The sequence below is a fragment of the Euprymna scolopes genome, chromosome 32 (assembly GCF_053919585.1).
Source record: "Euprymna scolopes isolate OS-2025 chromosome 32, ASM5391958v1, whole genome shotgun sequence".
Classification (NCBI taxonomy): domain Eukaryota; kingdom Metazoa; phylum Mollusca; class Cephalopoda; order Sepiida; family Sepiolidae; genus Euprymna; species Euprymna scolopes.
Genome location: NC_136513.1, coordinates 48,276,221 through 48,296,798, shown reverse-complemented (window position 1 = coordinate 48,296,798; position 20,578 = coordinate 48,276,221). Strand labels below are relative to the sequence as shown.

The 20,578-nt window shown below is 30.5% G+C and overlaps 1 protein-coding gene across 17 annotated transcripts in view; it reads right to left on the bottom strand.

Annotated features, from left to right (window-relative positions):
- Nucleotides 1-217: 217 nt before the first annotated feature.
- Nucleotides 218-20,578, bottom strand: part of LOC145256322 (calpain-B-like) — a 267,137-nt gene continuing 246,776 nt past the window's right edge. For all 17 annotated transcript variants that reach the window (XM_080115058.1, XM_080115066.1, XM_080115067.1 and 14 more), the window contains 6 exons: nucleotides 15,073-15,131; nucleotides 13,149-13,217; nucleotides 11,270-11,348; nucleotides 7,528-7,644; nucleotides 6,460-6,518; nucleotides 218-1,301 (listed from right to left, as the gene is read on the bottom strand). In XM_080115058.1, coding sequence (XP_079971184.1) covers nucleotides 1,275-1,301; nucleotides 6,460-6,518; nucleotides 7,528-7,644; nucleotides 11,270-11,348; nucleotides 13,149-13,217; nucleotides 15,073-15,131 — 410 coding nt within the window. In that variant the 3' untranslated portion in view covers nucleotides 218-1,274. The remainder of the gene's footprint in view (nucleotides 1,302-6,459; nucleotides 6,519-7,527; nucleotides 7,645-11,269; nucleotides 11,349-13,148; nucleotides 13,218-15,072; nucleotides 15,132-20,578) is intronic.

Below are 20,578 nucleotides of genomic sequence, written 5' to 3'. Positions count from 1 at the left end.
TAATGCTGGAAAATCTGCCATTTTAAAATAGAAAATGACAGATCTCTAATACATATCTTTTTTTTTTTTTTTTTTTTTTTTTTTTGTAAAAATGATGGTTCTAATAGATCTTCTACTCTATTTTTCATAATTTTTGGAATTTTACTAATTTTAACATGACAGTTTTTTTTATCTAAAATGTAATTTTTGAAATTGAATTATACTGTACACACACCAATTTTTAAAAAAAATTTAATATATATATGTTTATTGAAGTTTTTTTTTATAGAATAAGAGCAGCAGTATTTTTTGAAGGGCAGTGTTTGGGCTGCAGTAAAGGGGGAATAGTTAACGTTTAAAAATTGGGAATATCTTTTGTAGTAAAAATGGCGGCTACATTGTGTTATTGTTGCTAAATGTGTTTCAGACAAGTAAAATAAATTATTTTAGAAAAAAAAAAAATTATCCATGCAATTTTAAATAGTCAAAAACAATTTTGTTTTATTTTATTTATTTTATTTTTTTTTAACAAAAAAGACACAGAACTGATGAAAATATAAATATTAAAACTTTACTGATTGATTTAATCAAAGTTTTATATTAAACAAAAAAAAATGTGGATGGAATTTTTGGAAAAAGTTTAAAGAAAAAAATTATTGGTTGAAGTAACTCGGTTAATTCCAATGCTGGTGTCTTTTTGATTGCTGGACCAATAAATATCCAACAAGTTGCATAGTCATTAAAGTGATCTTGTAAGGGGTAAAAATTTTTTGTTGAAATATTAATTTATAATTTATACGCATGAAATTTCATTTGAAAGCTAATTTTTTTAAAATTTATTTAAAAATGTTTATAGATTATTAAATAGAGAAAAATGAAGAAATTATTTAAGTAAACTTGTAATTCCTTCAAAGTGTTTAAAAATAGAAATTGTTTTGATTCAAGTGGGAATTTATTTTAACATTATTATAAATTAGTATTGATATATTTTGAAGCTGTAACTTGGGAATAATGCAAAAAAAAAAGAAAAAAAATGAGGGGGAAGCCATATTAGTCCAGTTAAAAATATCTGCAAGAAAAAAATTTTGATTCATAATTTAAAGAAAGTCTAGACAAAAATGTAAAAATAAGTTTTTTTTCTCAGAATTGACAAAAACTTGAGCAAAATCCAATGATAAAATGCTTAAAAAATGTTAACTACAAAAAAAAAAAAAAAAAAAAAATCTGATGAGAAAAAAATATTGTCTGAAAATTGCAGTTCTCGTGTGTCTTTTTCTTTTTCTCCCATCACGTGTTTATGAGTACATAGATATCTGGATGAACTGAAAAAGAAAAAAAAGAGAAAAGAATTTATAGAAAAAATATCTATAAAGAAACATTTCTATTAGTTGTAATATATTTCATACGTGCTAACATCTAGAGTTCATCACAAGGTAACAAAAACAAGAAAAAAATATCACTTGCTCTTTTTTCAGTGAAATAACAAGACATTTATTTACAGGTACTTTCCAGAATAATGCCTTGTCTATTGTTCAAAAGTCTTCTCAGGCACTTGTACAGTTTAATCAGATCATTAAAAAAATGAAAACATCGAAAAAAAAAAAAAAAGGTTATATTACGTATCCGTTTTGGACTGAAGGTCTCCGAAAAAAAAAAAAAAAAATTCACTTAATTTGATTGAGTAGTTTTTTTTTTTTTACAGCAGAAAAACACGTTTTTATGATAGCACGTTGAAGGTAGCCATCTTGGAATTTTTTGAACACACCATGGGGAGATAACTCAATTTAAAGCCCCAACGCTCGCTCCCCATCTTTAATACTAGCTTTTCTTCCTAAAAATTGAACCTTTTGCTCGGTATCATAAATTGTTTTTTTGGCTAAAAAAAAAAAAAAAAGAAAAAGAAAAAAAAAAAAAAAAGAAAAAGAAAAAAAAAAAAAAAAGAAAAAGAAAAAACTTGATGAAATTCAGTAAAAAGTTTTTTCAGAGAACTTCATTCCATAACGGATACGTACAATACAACATATTTTACGATACTTTAATTTTTTTAATGTCTTGATAAAACTGTACAAGTATCTCTTCTCATACTCCAATGTGCTTAACAGAACTCTGCTGTGTCGAACACATGATACTACGTCCCTGTCTGGTCATGTTTAGCACGAGTCTCTTTCTGTCACTCTCGGGCCACTTGTGTAACTCATCTATTTGTTTTCTCTTCTAACCTCAAGGGTCCACGTTTTTATTGTTTTGTAATATTTTTCTTTCCTTCTTTGCCGTGGAGTCACCTCACACACGGCTCAGTATTTGCATTCATTGGCTGCTACTGCTGCTGCAGTCATGAGTGTCCACACTGTTACATAGTCATGGGACGATTCCAAGATTTTTTTCTGATTCCAATAAAATCACCGATTCTAATTCTTTTTAAATTTCTAAATATAGAGCTGTTTTTTTCGGGGGGGGGGGGTGCTTGGATTACTGCAAAACCTATGTAATATATACATAAATGTTTTTTGCAAACGTATAAAATACACTTGTTGGGACGGGGGGTGATCTATATATTTTTTTTAGTTTTACTAATAGTTTAAAAGCAATAAATATTTATCGTTTCATCCTTAATGTGAGGCATGGAAACTTGAATTTTAAACAAAATTAAAAGTAATAAAAAGAATCGGTTTTGGCATTGGAAATAGATATACATTTTTCCGATTCTGATACCACTTTCGATAGCCAACAAAAAAGTGTATGAAGCATGCTAATCTAAATGTCTATATGAGAAAATATTTACAAATCAAGAACTTCAATGAGTAACAGAAAAGGTGCAATTAAGCTTCATTTTCTTGATAGCAAATAATCTTATTTATTTTTCTTTTTAAAAAGAGTAAGCAAAAGTTTCTTATTTAGAATTCAACCTAATTAAAAAAAAAAAATAATACAGTAAAATCCTTATGACATACATACCTGTCACATAATGATACATATTTCAAAATGTCACATATTTCAAAAATCAGGTAAATTGATAAAGTAGTTCTTTTTTAAACTAAGAAAATCAAATTTTATGAGTAAACAAAAAAGGTCCGTCTCGCATTGCCATATTGAAAAACAAGGGCAGATAAGTCCATGATAATTAAAACTTGTGAGATCAGCCATGTAATACTACAGATTCCACATTTTTATTTTTTTTATTTTATTACATTTTCACCCCAAACAAGGCACAGTGCCACTTTGATGTGGAGAGGTTACTATCAGAGACACAAGTTGCAGGGATACTATGTAGGGAGTTAAGCAGCAAGATGTCTGCTCACCTTACACTTGAACTTCTGCATGTCAGTACAATTGGGGAAGCAGGAACCAGGAAGGGAATTCCAAAGTTTAGCAGTTCTGGGGAAGAAACTATTAGAGTAAAAGGCTTTCTTACATCTAGGGATCTCGACTGTGTAGGGGTGGGATTCTGGTGCTTGTCGGGTTTGTCAGGGGAATTTACGTCGAGGGAGTACAAGGGCTTGTAGTTTGTCAAAGCATCCACCATTAAAATACTTGTAAAAAGGCAGAGGGGATGCAACATTTTGTCAATATGACAGAGGTTGAAGCCTAGATGACAGTTCAGGACCTATCAGGTTGGCGACTCTTTTGAACCCTGTCCAGGAGTGAGAGACTAGTAGCAGATACACCAGCCCAAATGTGACAACAATACTCTATACATGGGCGAATGGTGACCTTGTAGAGATACAGGATACTTTCAGACTTAAGTTTCTAGCATGGTAGAGAGAGCCCACCTTCTTTGCAAGAGTCTTGGCAATGTTCTCGATGTATCTGTTCCAACTCATGTTCCCTGCGAACGTTAAGCCGAGGAGTTTGAACAAATTACTTTCAAGTAATGTATCTTTAGCCATTGCTATTGGTGGTTGAGAAGGTTTCTTGTAATTATTGAAGGAAACGAGCTTAGTCTTGGCAGCATTGAACATTACCATCCATTGTTGACGCCATTCCACTACAGATTGGAGTTCTTCCTTTAGGGTTTCTGCCATTGTCTTGGATATGTGTTCATTTGTTTTTCCCCTCGTGCCTGTTATAGAGCATGGTGCCGTAGATACCCTTGTTTTTTTTAAATTGATTTTTTTTCACTTTCCGAATTCTGTTATTGTGCAGTTGCACAGAAAGTTCTAATATAGAATATTTTTATGGTGTACGTACCAGTCACAGAACAGACAGGGCATATTCCAAAAATCATATAATTTAATAAAGTAGTCATATTTTATTTAAGAAAATCAAATTTTATTACATGTGCGATAATAGAGAAATCATCTACGATCTTTGTTTCACTTCATAGACATTTCACAAGGGGAGACAACTCAATTCGGCTCTTTGGTTTATTTTTTTAATTAAAAATAGCCATGGTAAAAAATGCAAAATTTGATTTTGTTAAATAAAAAGAAATATAATCAATGTTCGTGATTTTTGGAATACAACATCTTCATGCCGTGACAAGTAGGTACACCATAAAGGCCTTTGTCTATTTTTGTTTTTCTAAATAAGCGCAACTCTGAATATGCACAAAATAATATTTACAAAAATAATCAAAGAATTTTGAGTGCATGCCAGAAAATTGAATTCAAAACTTGACTGGCAAAATTTTATTAAAACAAACAAAAAGGTGGATTATTCGTACTCCTGTTCTCATTTTAAGTGTAATTTTCACAATGTTTCTAACAATTTAATGGTCAAAGTACTTGCGTGAGAGCAAAAGCAAAAAAAACTGGGGGGTAAAAGAAGGATAGCCAGCCAGATAGGAGAGCAAAAGAAAGCTGACCTGCCACACAGAAGACAGGGGTAAAAGAAAGCTGACCTGCCACACAGAAGACAGGGGTAAAAGAAAGCTGACCTGCCACACAGAAGACAGGGGTAAAAGAAAGCTGACCTGCCACACAGAAGACAGGGGTAAAAGAAAGCTGACCTGCCACACAGAAGACAGGGGTAAAAGAAAGCTGACTTGCCACACAGAAGACAGGGGTAAAAGAAAGCTGACCTGCCACACAGAAGACAGGGGTAAAAGAAAGCTGACTTGCCACACAGAAGACAGGGGTAAAAGAAAGCTGACCTGCCACACAGAAGACTGGGGTAAAAGAAAGCTGACCTGCCACACAGAAGACAGGGGTAAAAGAAAGCTGACCTGCCACACAGAAGACAGGGGTAAAAGAAAGCTGACCTGCCACACAGAAGACAGGGGTAAAAGAAAGCTGACTTGCCACACAGAAGACAGGGGTAAAAGAAAGCTGACCTGCCACACAGAAGACAGGGGTAAAAGAAAGATGACTTGCCACACAGAAGACAGGGGTAAAAGAAAGCTGACCTGCCACACAGAAGACAGGGGTAAAAGAAAGCTGACTTGCCACACAGAAGACAGGGGTAAAAGAAAGCTGACCTGCCACACAGAAGACAGGGGTAAAAGAAAGCTGACTTGCCACACAGAAGACAGGGGTAAAAGAAAGCTGACCTGCCACACAGAAGACAGGGGTAAAAGAAAGCTGACCTGCCACACAGAAGACAGGGGTAAAAGAAAGCTGACCTGCCACACAGAAGACAGGGGTAAAAGAAAGCTGACCTGCCACACAGAAGACAGGGGTAAAAGAAAGCTGACTTGCCACACAGAAGACAGGGGTAAAAGAAAGCTGACCTGCCACACAGAAGACAGGGGTAAAAGAAAGCTGACCTGCCACACAGAAGACAGGGGTAAAAGAAAGCTGACTTGCCACACAGAAGACAGGGGTAAAAGAAAGCTGACCTGCCACACAGAAGATGGGGGCAGGTAAAAGAAAGCTGGCCAGCTAGATAGAGCAAAAAAAAAAAAAAAGTTGACCTGCCACACAGAAGATGGGAGCGGGGTAAAAGAAAGTCTGTCAGCTAGATAGAGCAAAAAAAAAGTTGGCCTGCCACACAGAAGATGGAAGCAGGGTAAAAGAAAGCTGGCCAGCTAGATAGAGCAAAAATAAAAAAGGTTGGCCTGTCACACAGAAGATGAGGGCGGGTAAAAGAAAGCTGGCCTGCCACACAGAAGATGGGGGCAGGTAAAAGAAAGCTGGCCAACTAGATAGAGCAAAAAAAAAAAAAAAGTTGACCTGCCACACAGAAGATGGGAGCGGGGTAAAAGAAAGTCAGTCAGCTAGATAGAGCAAAAAAAAAAGTTGGCTTGCCACACAGAAGATGGGAGTAAAAGAAAGATGGCCAGTCAGATGGGAGGATAAAAGAAACATATTTCAAAGATAACTCTACAACACTACTTAGGTTGAATGATAGCCACACCACACACTAAAGGATAACGTTTTAAAATTTGAAAATATTATTCATCATAAATAAAACATGGATGAAACTAATTTGAAAAAAGTTAAAGTTAACACTGCTAAACATTCAGCAAATAAACATTTTTCATTAAATTCATTCAAATTAAAAAAAAAAAAAGAAGCCAATTAACATCCGTAAATAACTTACATCTTCCAAGTGGAAGGCAGCAACTCCAGTTTTTTCAGGATCTGAATTCCTGAATGAAGCTGAAACAAAACAAAAAAAAAATATAAAAATAATTCTGACTCGGTTAAAGTATTTTCTGGAAGGTTTTGAATTACATTTATTGTTCTTAACAGCATACTTTAACAATTCACAAACAAAACAAAAAATTGACGAATTAGAATCACATATTGATTTTGTAGGCAGAAATTATAAAAACGACCAACTTTACTTTATATATTAGATTATACATAGTTTATCAGAATTAAAAACTGATAAAAGGTTATTTTGCAAAAAAAATATATTTTTTTTAATTTGATATTCCAATATGTAAAAGCATTAAAATGTTAGAATTTAACATATTTATTCAAAATACAGACTGCATCATTGTCAACATATCCCGGACAGGTTACATAAACTGCGTGATTGGTGCCGAACATAACCTTTTTTGTTTGCAAAAAAATGCTGACCAATTTTTAAGGTGCCAAACGAAAACTTTTTTTCCTTTACTGAAAATGATGGCCAATATTTAAAAATCTATAGTAATTTCAATGAAAAAAAAAAAAGAAAAAAAAAAAGGTACTTATGCAGTCTACAGACCATTATGAAATAGTAGCCTTATTTAGAAAGCTATTCTTAACATGAGGGCGGCTTTTTAACTATCTGTACATTCACCTAACAATTTAAGGATCAATTAGATTTCAAGGACCCCAGAAAATAAGCAAAATAAAAGACAACTTTGGGTCGAAACTGGTTGACTTTTGACGCACGTAGAATCTAAACAAACAAAATAAAACCAAGTTGTTTGGTTTTTCATCACAAGGTTGATTTTGGATATAGGGAGAGGTTTATTTTTCTAGAGTCCTTGAAACCTAATCGATCCTAATTTATTAAACCAAAAGGTATAGTTTGTCAATTATCTACTGAGATTTCATTGGCTAAGCATTTCAAAACCTTACGTGATTTTATGTAACCTACCTGGAATAAGCTGATATTAACATGGTTCATGTCCTGTTCAAGTACAGAATTTTGAAAAAAAATTCATTGTCTTACCTAAGATGGATTTCAATCGAATAGCACACATGATAAAATCTGCAAAAGAAATCTGTCCTTCTTTGTTTCGGTAACGTGCGACGAGAGCATGAAGGGAACTGTTGCTCAGCTTGAAACCTGGGGAACAAATGATATGGGAAAAGATTCAAGATAAGTCATTAAAATTAGATCTTTCCATTTTTAGCCTTAGATCTAATGACCTCAGAGAAAGATTAAAATTGGACAGAATATGCAGATGTGTGGAGAACAGGAGACTGTTGGTTTGGCCACGTTGAGAAAATGGATGAGAATATAGCTTGCGAAACTATACATGTGATGACACAATAGAACTGTTATACTATCAACGTCCCCCCCCCCAAGTGTTAAGAATTAAAAAAAAAAAAAAAGAAAGAAAGAAAAGAGGAAATAAACTGATCAATAAAACAAAGGAATGATAGCTAGTGAGGTTAGTAGAAAGACAATGAAGAGGAAGTTGTTCACCAAGGCACACAAAAGGCATCTGAAATAGGATTGTTAATCAAGATGTGGCAGTGATTGGACCAAAGGACAGGACAATAGAAGTTAATATATTTAGAATTAGTTTTAGGAATGGCAAATGAGTTTTGTGACAGTTTGCAAACAGTTTTTAGTTTGGGACAATAGAAAGCAGGTTGTGGCTTTGAGCATATCGCAATGAGCCTCAACAGAAAATGTAGATGTGGCTCTTAGCACTTAGAGCAGGGTTTGTACAGATTTTCAATATTCATTTTCAAAATTTGGGGTTTGTTTTACAATCCACAGCAAAAGTGGTAAAAAAAAAATCAAATATACAACAAATAAATGTTACCATGACCAATAACAGTTACTTTGCAATCTTCAAGTCCAACGTAAACAAGTTCTTGATGAGCCGTTCCACTTAAGTTAACAAATTTACCAAATTTCCATTACTAACGATTACTATATTGTCCAACTGACTACTGTACACTCTTAACCCTTATCCTCGAGTGGTCTCTGGGCCTTGACAAGTGGTTATGCTTATGTAAAAAAAAAAAATCTACTTGCATCATTTTTTTGATGTTTTTAAGTAGTTTTAAATGCTTTTTATTTCATCTCAAATATTAACTCTCTTTACAGCTTTTAATTGCCAACCAAGATGGCTACTGTTTTGTCCATTTATTTTTTGGCCTGGCTGGCCTAATTTTAAATTATCACAATTTCATTTTTTTGGGGGGTGGGTGGGGATTCGCCATTGGAGAGTCCCGGCCACACAAAGTAAGTATTCTTGTTTAGAGAGGGGGGTAATTTTATTCATGGTGGCCACCACTACTCCTCCCTCTTTGTTCCCCCACCTCCCCCAAAAATTAAATTATAAATGATAACAAAAATAGACAGAGATTTAAATCTTTATCATAAAACTACCCGAGGTAGTTTTATGATAAAGGGACGTAACTATTTCATCCACAATAATAAGCAATTTCAGAACAATATATTTTGATTTTATTTTTAATATTTCAACAAATTTTTAATGGCATTTTTTATTAATACTTAAAAAAATAATTTAATAGTATTTATTTTGATTTTATTTTTAATATTTCAACAAATTTTTTAATGGCATTTTTTATTAATATTTAAAAAAATAATTTAATAGTATTTATTTTGATTTTAGTTTTAATATTAAAATATTTTAATGGCATTTTTTTATATTTAAAAAATAATTTAATAGTATTTATTTTTATTTTTAATATTTCAACAAATTTTTACTGGGCATAAATACAATTTTCAAGGCCTTTTCAAGAAATTTTCACGATATTTTCAAGGATTTTGTCAAGGTAATAATAAAAATAAGGCCTTTTCTAGACAAAATTAAAAATTCAAGGACTTTTCAAGTCTTGTAGAGAGTTGTTTCCCACGATAGTGTCACACACGCATACATATTCTGTATATATTAGTTAGACTATGTTGTTTTTCAAGTTTGTGTTTTGAATTGTTTTATTTTTTTTATCCTTGTGAACCACAACGCACCCCTCATCAGCTGCCAATGTGAGAGATGTCAACACAGCCAGAAGAGAAGATAAAAGAGAAGACAAAGGCGAACAAGACTATGGAAACAGCATTGGGGTCAGCATTTGTTGTTGAGTGTGGCAGTGTGTAGTTACACAGAACAACCGATGCTTTGAGTGGAAGTTCTGTTGTCAATCCTGTTATGAAGCTCTCCTCAGAAAATATGCTGTTCATTTACAGAAAAGGAAATTAAAATTATTTTTAAGTTACATTCCAATAATCTCGTAATTCAGTACAAGAAAATACTTTTAATTCGGATTAGAAAATATTTTGAACTTGAGGCTGTAAAATGATTTTTCTTTTAAAGAAAAAAAATCTAAAATAAATTTACAATTTTTATATTTGAATTATTCTGATAAGGGTGGAAAATATTTTAAATTTGAATTTCTCTAAGTGTTTTTAATGATTTTGTTTTTTTTAAAGTAAAAAAAAAAAAACCCCTGTAAAATAAATTAGATTTAAAAAAATAATTTTTTGATTAATCTGATTTCTTTTCTCATCTTGATTTTATATTAACTTTTCAGTAGATATAACCACCAACCTTCATTTTTTTGAATTTGGGAATCTTTATGCTGAACTCGATAGTAGATTTAGAATAATTGAGGTAGCAGATCCAAGCTATAAGTGAAGGGCAAGGAAAAAATGAAAAGTGATGAAAATGGACCTTGTTAGATATTTTAAAAGAAAATCCCATTTACAAAACCACCAAATTTTCCACCAATAAAAATATGGCAACTTTATGTAAAACAAAATTGTACAGTGAGGAAAAAAAATGAAGAAAAAGGAAAAGAAAAAAAGGAGAAAAAAAAAAGGAAATAAAAGGAAAAACAAAAGTAAAAGAAAATAAGGAAAAAAAGGATAAAAAATAAAAGGGAAAAAAATAAAAGGGAAAAAAATAAAAGGGAAAAAAAAATGAAAAGGAAAAAAAATGAAAAGGAAAAAAATGAAAAGGAAAAAAATGAAAAGGAAAAAAATGAAAAGGAAAAAAATGAAAAGGAAAAAAGGAAAAATGAAAAAGTTAAAAAGGAGAAAAAAATAAAGAAAAAATGAAAAGAAAAGGAAGAAAAAAATTAAATGAAAAAAAAAAGTTGTTCTGCATTTTGTTCCAAATATGTCCTGTTAACATACTAGCCACTTTTTGTGACTTCCTGTTCATACTTCCAGTGATCCCATTATTTTAGTTTATTGCTATTATTCCTTTACATTTCCACATTTTTTGAGATGCAGATTCATTATTAATATTATTTGGATTCTTCAGACTACTGTTCTCATCTTGAATGTTATTTTCAGTGTTTCAGTATCTTCACGTGTATCATGTTAAACTTGGTAATCTTTCCGTTAAACTCCGGAATCTGCATAGAATTTTGAATGGAAAACCTTTATTTAATCCACAGAATATTATTTATGCTCTTGTTCCATCCGCCATGACTGGGTAGACGTCCTAAGGAATTTGCAATTATATTTTGAGTGCAACCTGCACTGCAAATTGAACCTTCAACCCCCAGAAGAGTGCAACTTTACAACTGAATTTCACAAAGTACTTTATCCACAACACCAGTAGGCTGAAGAATCAAAATGATTATTCCTTTGGATCAAAAGATCTGATTCATTTCTGGTTTTATGCAACCTAATCCTTAAAGTGACGTGATCAAAAGCACAGGTTCAAAATTTGATGAGGATTTTTAAAACATTTTACACTCACCCGCACTTCGAAGAGCTGTACGCAATTCATAAGAATTCAGGGAGCCACTGCTGTCTGTGTCGAAAGTCTTGAAATTTGCCTGGAAAAAAAAAAAGAAAAGAAAAGAAAAAAAAATTATTATATAATAAATTTTTGTTTGAAAAATAGAAATTTGAGAAGTGGATGTCACAAATGAACAGAGACGATCAATCTCTTTCATGTTAATCACCATTTCGGCTTTTGGATAGCTACTCCCCCCGCCACAAAGAGGAGGAGGTGAGGAGTACATGTATACTCTTGAAAATCATAGAAATTGACAGCACCCTCTTTTCTGGAGTTGGATGTAATTTGCATTACCTCTTAACCTCTTAATTCTGTTGTCTCAGATTTTAACAACTGATCATGATTCAACGTAGCAGACATATATCTATTCTTCATATGGCTTTCTTATATACACTGCAAGACTGTCTAATCTGCATATGAGTGGCAGGATTTTGGTGTTAGTTCACGTGACCATTGAAGACAAAATCACCTGAATGTCGCCATTTTTTTCCCTATCATTCAACAGTTGAACCTTACATGACATGCAAACACGTGGGCGTTTTGGAGACAAAATAACATTTGCACTCATTACAATTTTCTTTACATCTCTGAATAACAGAATAAAACCTCAGATTTTTAAAACCCAAAATATACTATTGTTTATATCTCTCTGTTACTGCAAATAGATTTTGAACAGAGTTATTGCCCTTGCCTACTGGAGAGAACTTTAATGCTTAATAGGCACTATCTTTGACTGCCTAAGGTCTCTTTGTACAGGGTCTTGTTAGAACAAGCTGGCAGAAGGATGCCTTTTCCAACAAGTAACCTCTTCAAATTAAAATTCAAAATCACACAGCATTCGCAACCCAGATTTCTGTTGTATGGCTAATTCACACTGGCTTTTATGAAGGATAGTGCACCTTCTCCAAGTGACGTTACCTGAAGTAACAAATCGAAACTGGATAATCCACGAAACTAAATGGATTCTTGTCCTTTAATCTGGTAAGACTAAGAGACCGCAAGGAAGATATACTATATTCATCTACATATTGCTGCAGTAGTTAAAAAAACACCAGGCATAACTGTCTGACTGACATTTACGATTATTTTTTTTATACCAGATATTGAATACAGGATATGTTGATTTATGTGAATAAAAATTTCTCTTGTATTTTTCTTATCTCCTTGAACTGCACAGGATCAAAGCCATACCTCAGCAACCAGGGAAAAGGCCATCTTAACAATGGCACAATAGTGTGTTGCGGAATGATTACTGGTGTGCCGCAAAGAGATAATAGCTAGAAACCATTTAATTTCTTTTGTTTAATAAAACCATTTCATTTCACTTTGTTTCATAAAAACATTTCATTTCTTGATCATGATAACACCACTCAATTCCAATTCTAAGTAAAAAAGCCATCAAAATCTGCAATTCTCAACTTCATGCTTATGTGAATTGGGAATGTCTTACCTAAACAATATTTTTAAAAACGTGAAAGATTTTTAAAATATCGAAAAAGAGTTAAGAGTGTTTCTCTCACATTTGCCCACATATTGCTGCAGTAGTTAAAAAACACCAGGCACAACTATCCCACTGACATTCACCATTATTATTCTATACCAGATATTGAATACAGGATACGTTGATTTATGTGATTATATGAGGAGAATTTTTATTCTTTGCTTTTTATTATTTTATTGCAAAAAGGCTTCATGAGTAGAGAATGTTCATTATTGGTGATAGGTGTGCCATGAAAAATTTCAAAACTTAATAGCGTGAAAAAAATTTGGGAACCATTGTTTTATATCTTCTAACACATGGAATGTTCAATTTCAAGTTCAAGAAACGAATACTTACTTTCCAGATACGAAGATCCCTCCACAAACTTTTGAATTCTTCAAATCCCAATTTACCAGACATGTCACCCTGAGGAATTCGGTTAAGGAAAAGTGGATTTAATTTTTCGAAAAACTTGTTGTACCTAGGATACAAGTGAAGTCGTCATTTTAGTTTTGATCAGGTTGACAAGAAAGTTCTTCCGGTTTTTAACTTTTAAATTCAGATGAACACATTTTGGCTCAAACAAAAAATTATTGATCGAAATAAGCATCATCAGAATCAACACTTTTGCCAACGCAAAACAAGTGTATATATGCCAGTAACGTAGAATCCTGCGTTCTGGTGGCGATGAAGTCGCTGAAGGCATTTTTGATATCGCTTAGGTTTTTTTTAGCATTTCTCATGCAGAAAGTTGCTGAGATGCTTGAAAAAGTGGTAGTCAATAGGTGATATGTCTGGAGAGTATGGTGGATGAGACAAAGTTTCTTAGCCCAATTCGTTTGTTTTAGCAATGTGCGGTTCAGCATTGTCATGGAGGAGAATTGAGCCTTTTCTATTTTTGTTGTTGAAGTTTCTGATACATTTAATCCATTTGTTGACAGTAATTTTCCGGTGTAATAGTTACACCTGCATTCAAAAAAAACTAATGCATGAGACCAATTCCAGATGACCAAACAGTCGGCATGACCTTCTTTTAGCTCAACTCTGGCTTCAGGAAGTGTTGTAGAGCTTCGTTGGCATCTAACCACCAAGCTGAGCATCACTGGTTATCATAAAGAACCCACTTTATATTGAAAGTAACAATCTGGTTGAGAAATGGGTAGTTCTTGTTTTGTAAAAAAATGGAAGATGATACTTCATAACAGTGTTTCTTTTAGTGGTCATTCAACTTCTGAGGCACCCATTTATCAAGTTTTTTGTCTCTCCAATCTCTCTCAACTGGTTGGGAATCGTTGTATACATTATGTCTAATTCAGAAGCAATTTCTCGGACAGTTGTGAGTCAATTGGCTTCGACTAAGATTCTTAATTGATCATTGTCAACATCCGATGGTCGCCCATTACGCTCAGCATCTTCAAGACTCACCGTTGCCACGAAATTTTTTAAACCAGCATTGTACTGTGTTCAGTAATGGTTCCTGGGCCAAATGCTTTGTTGATATCATGATCTGTTTCAGCAGTTTTTCAGCCTAGCTTGAATTGAAATAAGAAAATTGTGCAAATTTGCTTTTTTTTTTCATCTTGTAGTCAACGCTCTCAAAAGAAGACGTAATTGTTTAAACCAGTTGTAATTTAAATGATTAGATAAAGCAAAAAAAAAAAAAACCTTTAAAAAGATAAATAATTAAAGGTATTATAACAAAAACTTATTTGAAAATACATGAGATTGTCATTGAACAGTTTCCGCTGTCCTCCTGCGGGTCTTTTTCCTTTCGACAGTTCACCATAAAGGAGAGGTTTAGATAGCCTTGAATCAGGCATGCGACATATATGACCTACCCAAAGACAGGGGGAATATACCTCTCTGGGTGGTATACAAGTTATACACATTTCGTAGTTGGACCAACATATAACCACTCTTCATTTGTTGTATTTGCTTTTCTGTTCAATATATTTGTTTCAATTAAATATCAAGTTCTCTCTTCTTAACCATTACCAGTTCATAACAGTAACCAAATGCAACAATCTGTCAAAATGTGGTACCATGCTGCTTCAAACAAATTTATGCCAACTCTACACTACTAAAGTTAAGGCCTGATCACCAGGTTTTGCATCATACGTATGATAACCGAGTATAGTTGCAATGGTTTGGGAAAGATTTTCAAGAGTTTCTAATGCAGAACCAATATTGAAAATGGAAAAAATACTTACGCACAAAAAAATGAAGTAAAAAAGGTTTGAAAAAAAAAAAAAAAAAAAAAAAAATCTTTATGAAAGGATACGTCGTGTAAGGCAACCATACTGCGGCACGGCTCGATGCCAAATCCTTCAAAGTCGAATTCTGCAGGTCAAAAGAGAAAATAAATGAGAAAATTTGATACATATACATATATATATATATATATATATATATAAAACTATTTTCAACTTTAAATTCTGGAATTGAAGATTACAGGAAGCTGTGTAATTAAAAAATTAAGTTAAAAAAAATAAAACAATTTGGCAAATAAAGTTAACCATTTTTTTTTTTTAAATTTACATTTGCTGCTGAATTTAAAAAACAAAAAAACAGAAAAAAAAATGTCAGTACGTAAATTAGCTTCCATTTTACCCATTATTCAAAATGAAAAACTGCAAAAGTCATCAACGTTAATTTTCATTACTTGATGTGATCATATTTGAAATGATGATTCAAATTAATTGAATTTAACGATTTTTAAATAAACATTTTACAACGACGACCATTTTTATTTTTATTGCATTAAGAATTTCTAAGATGTTTGTAAAATTTATTCTGTCACTTTCTTTAATTGTTGCATTTTATAGAAAGGGGAATGAAAAGAATTGTTTTGAAAAACTGGTTATCTTTATGATTACTGTTTCCACTTCACTTCCTGTTGCTTTGTTTTTAATTGATATATATATATATATATATATATATATATATATTTACAGTATCTTTTGTTTATTAAGTTGTTAGATGAAATTACAGAATAGGTAAAAAAAAGCTCCCTTCCTCCCCATGTTAAGGGCTTTACTAACTAATAACGTTATAATTTATTAAAAAAAATAAAATAAATAAATAAAATAAAAAAAAATCATTCTTAATATGGGGTGGGGTCAACCGGAAGTGAAGTGAAAACTTCAATTGTAAAGATAACAAAAACTTCATAAAAAATCCTGTGGAAAAAAGGAGATTAACAAAAGAGTATTACCATCACCATTGTTGATTAAATTTTTTTTAGAAACTAAAATTATTTAAGTGAGGTGGAATTAGTTGGACTGGAAGTGCTTTTATAAAGTGACGTTAGTGTAGATGCTGTGCGTACAGAAAATCTGCATGTGTGTCATATACAGTGTAAGAAAATATACAAGAAAAATAAAACGGAACAAAGGATAAACAAAAACCAAATATAAGACATCAGACCAAACATATGGAAAGAATCTATATTTCGTTTCTAGTTTATTAGAAGCTTATTCATAATTGGGCTCAAAACAAGATGCAAGTATACAGAAAGTACATATGGAGAAAAATATGATACAAGAATATCGCATATTTACCGATCTAAGCAACTGTCTGTTTTGAACGTTGTTCAAAGTAAACTGTAACTTAATCTGAAAACCCAGCTATATTACGTTCCATTTATTTTAATTTATTTTTTATCATTTATTAATATTTTTTATTATTTAATATTTTTACTATCATTTGTTAACAATTTTTAATATTTTTATTATCATTTTTTAATATTTTTATTATTTAATATTTTTACTATCATTTGTTAATATTCTTTATTATTTAATATTTTTTATTATTTAATATTTTTTACTATCATTTGTTAATATTTTTTATTATTTAATATTTTTATTACTTAATACTTTTTATTATTTAATATTTTACTATCATTTATTAATATTTTTTATTATCATTTGTTAATATTTTTTATTATTTAATATTCTTTATTATTTAATATTTTTATTATCATTTATTAATATTATTTACTGTCATTTGTTGATATTTTTTATTATCATTTGTTGATATTTATTATTAATATTTTTTATTATTCATTGATTTATTATTTGTTAATATTTTTATTTATTATTAATTTTTAAAATTATTAATTTTTTATGATTTATGACCAACTTTTTATTATTAACCTTTTTTATTATTTATATTATTCATTAACAATTTATTTATTAATTAATATTAACATTTTTTTTTAACTATGTTAATAAACATTCATGTTCTCTTCCATTTATTTTTATTAATATTTTTTAACTATATCAAGTAAACATGCATTGTCTGCTCCATTTATTTAAAAAAATTACTTTCAGTATTAATTATTTCTGCAAATATATTTTATTTTAAAATATATTTATCAAATAAAACAAACTTTTCTGTAAATAGACATTTTCATTAAACTAATCAATTTTCAGATATTCTTCTATGTTGACCTATGACTTTTCAAAATAAGAAGTCACTTGAATCAATAAATATGCGGTTACACCAAGCTTATTCATAATTCAACCCAAAATGCTATCTCTCATATGAAAGATATAAAAAATACTGTTCTTGTTTCTTTGAAAAATTTCTGTGAATAAACTGAATGAAATATTATCAAAGTTTTAATTTTGATTTTGTCTTCTATTTTCCGCTTGTCTATTTTTCTTCCATTTAGTTCTTTTTTTTTTTATACCTACATTCTGTTGGATTTAATTGCTACATGATTATATACAAATCGCTTTCGTTAAGTCTTGAAAGACAATGTATACCCTCTGTAAGATTAGCTGCATGCGTAATTGTGAAGCAAAAGTTGCGCAATCACCATCCACACCTCTCTTGAATCGACACTGCTGGATTCTAATGACAAGGAGAAGTAAAGGACGATTGAAAACAATGCCGAGATATACAAAGAGTGCATACAGCACCTGGTATTTCCAAATGGTTACCCATTTTAGTACTGACCAGGTTCAATGTTGCTTAACTTTGGTGACCTAACACGACCTGCTATGGTAATGTGAGCATGCCGTTTTATTACATATATATATATATATATATATATATATATATATATATATATATATATATATATATATAGCTCCAATCTATGGCGCTCCCCCCTTGTTAAACTTTCACTAAAAGCACTCGTCTGTCTGAAACCACTATCAGCAATTTCCTCCCACTCTTTATCTGCACCTAAACCTAAACATGTATTCCATGAACAAAGTTTCTTTCTTAGAACTGCACACCTGTGGAACTCACTTCTGTTTTCCTGCTTTCCAGCTGACTACAATATGGTCATCTTCAAGTCCAACGTAAACAAGTTCTTGATGAGCCTTTCCCTTAAGTAATCCAATTTACCAAAATTTACACTATTAATGATTACTACGATATTGTCCCATTGCATATCGTACACTCATTAACCCTTATCCTCGAGTTGCTTCCGGGCCTTGATAAGAAGCGACTCCTTAGTAAAAAAAAAAAAAAAAAAAGAAGAAACTTACATAAGTGTGTAAGTTCTAGCACTTGCAGTTATCCGTTGTAATTTTTTAATATAATTTTCCAACTTCGTTTTAAAAATTTAATTTGATAAGTATATCGGCGGAAAAAAAACAAATTTAAGGTATTGAGCCCAATCCTGGCAGTCGTCAAGTTTTAAAAAAAACCCAGGCATAAATAATACTTTTTATTTCATAAAAAAAAATTAAATGAAAATTTGTTTCCAAAAGTTTTTATATGGCAAATTTTTACTTTAACTGCAGCTCAATAACTACCTTTAAATTGACAAATTTTATAGGTTTTCCGGTATGCTGAAAACGAATATCACATTCAAGTTTGGAGCAGACGCATACTTTATTTTGGATATTAAGACATTTTTTTCCCCAATTTATTCCTTATGTCAATGGCGTTCGCCAATCTTAACCCGGGGAGGATGGTGCTTTGTAACATACATACACATTAGTACTTGTTCAGTTGAGGAAAAACATGGCCACCAGTGAAAACATAATTGCATTAGATAATAACTGTCTTAATATCCAGAAAATTACTTATCTGACCCAAATTAAAATGTAATATTCGTTTTCAGCATACCTGAAAATCTATAAAAGTTGCCAATTTAATGGTGAATGTTGAATTGCAGTTAAAGTAAAAACTATTTTATATTTCCATTTATAATTTGGAAAATTCAATTAAAAAATGGCAACCAATAATCCACATTAAATATCCTTCAGTTTTACCCACAGATGAATAAAAAATAAATTGTGAAAACAAACAAAAAAGAGCTGAAAGTTTAAAACATTTATTAGTTAATAAATTTTTGACATTATCAAGATACAAAATTAAAAAAAAAACAAAAAAAACGATTTAAAACTTTAAAGGATTTATTTTAGAGAAAAAATATATTAAAAAAAGTAAAAAAAAAAAAAATGAATCTAATAAGAGAATCAAATAAGTGTACCAGTTAAATAAAAACTAAAAATGAATTAAATATAAATTTATAAAAATTAAAAATTACATTCGTTGCTGGATAGAAAAATAATGTTTCAAGCAATGATAGGAACTTTCAAGAAATGTTTGTGGATACATATGCGTGTCTGATGTTGGTATAGAAAGGAAGAAGTTAAAAGATGAACTAAATTAAAAAGAAAAAAATAATGTTGCAGATAATTCAATATTTCATTCAGTTATGAAACTGGTATAGAATTTGTTGTCATTGAAAATAAAATATCAGAACAGAAGTATGATTTTGCATTATTAAAAAAAAAATTATATATATAATTTTACATCTTGAATATTTATAGAAAATGTTGAAAGATATGAATCAAACATTCAAAAAACAATGTCTTTTTAATTAGTTAACTTATGATAAGCCAATTTAGGTAATTTACAATAATAATAATAATAATAATAATAATAATAATAATAATAATAATAATAATGAGCTAGTTTATAATAATAATTAGCTAGTTTATAATAATAATTAGCTAACTTATAATAAAGTGCAAAAACTGTTAGTAACAATTCACAATAGATTTAAAAAGGAGAAATAGATCAAATTCATAGAATAAGTTTATTAACACTTTGAAAACAAGAAGGTTGTTTGCATGCCTTTTTATGAACAAACAAACAAATTTTATAAAAATTGGATTTGAAAATAATTAAAACTTAAAAGCCAAGATGATTATACTTTGTTAAGGGAAAAGCATTTTGGGAATTACAGGATTTGCTGAATGGCAAACATTTAATCTGCCAATAGCAGCGGGAAAGAAACAGACGACTTTTCAATATTCCATATTTAATATTGACAACATTCCAAGAAATTGTCGTTATCAAGACTTAAGATCTCTTTAATTTAAAAAAATTTCTATCTGATAATAGAAAATCTTTTTATCAATCTTTTTTTAATTACTTTTAAAATTTAATTTACATTTTTAAAGAAATTTAACAATTTTATTTAAGTTAAAAATAATTTTATTAAAAGTTTTTGAATAAACATTTTTTGTTAAAAATATTTTTGAAATTTTAATAAAATTTTAATTAAAACGATTTTTTACTAAAAATGAAAAAACTTATTGAAGAATTTTTTTAAATAAAAACATTAAACAAAATTTTTTTTTTAGACAAAATTATTTTTTCATTTTATTGATGATATTATTACAAAAATGGAAATGAAATTTAAGTAAATTAGACATTATGGAATCTGTTCGAAGAATGCTTGGAATTTTCGTTGTAATGTTTGTCAATAATATTCATGCATATTGAGAACACAACAAATAAAAAATAAAAACGAT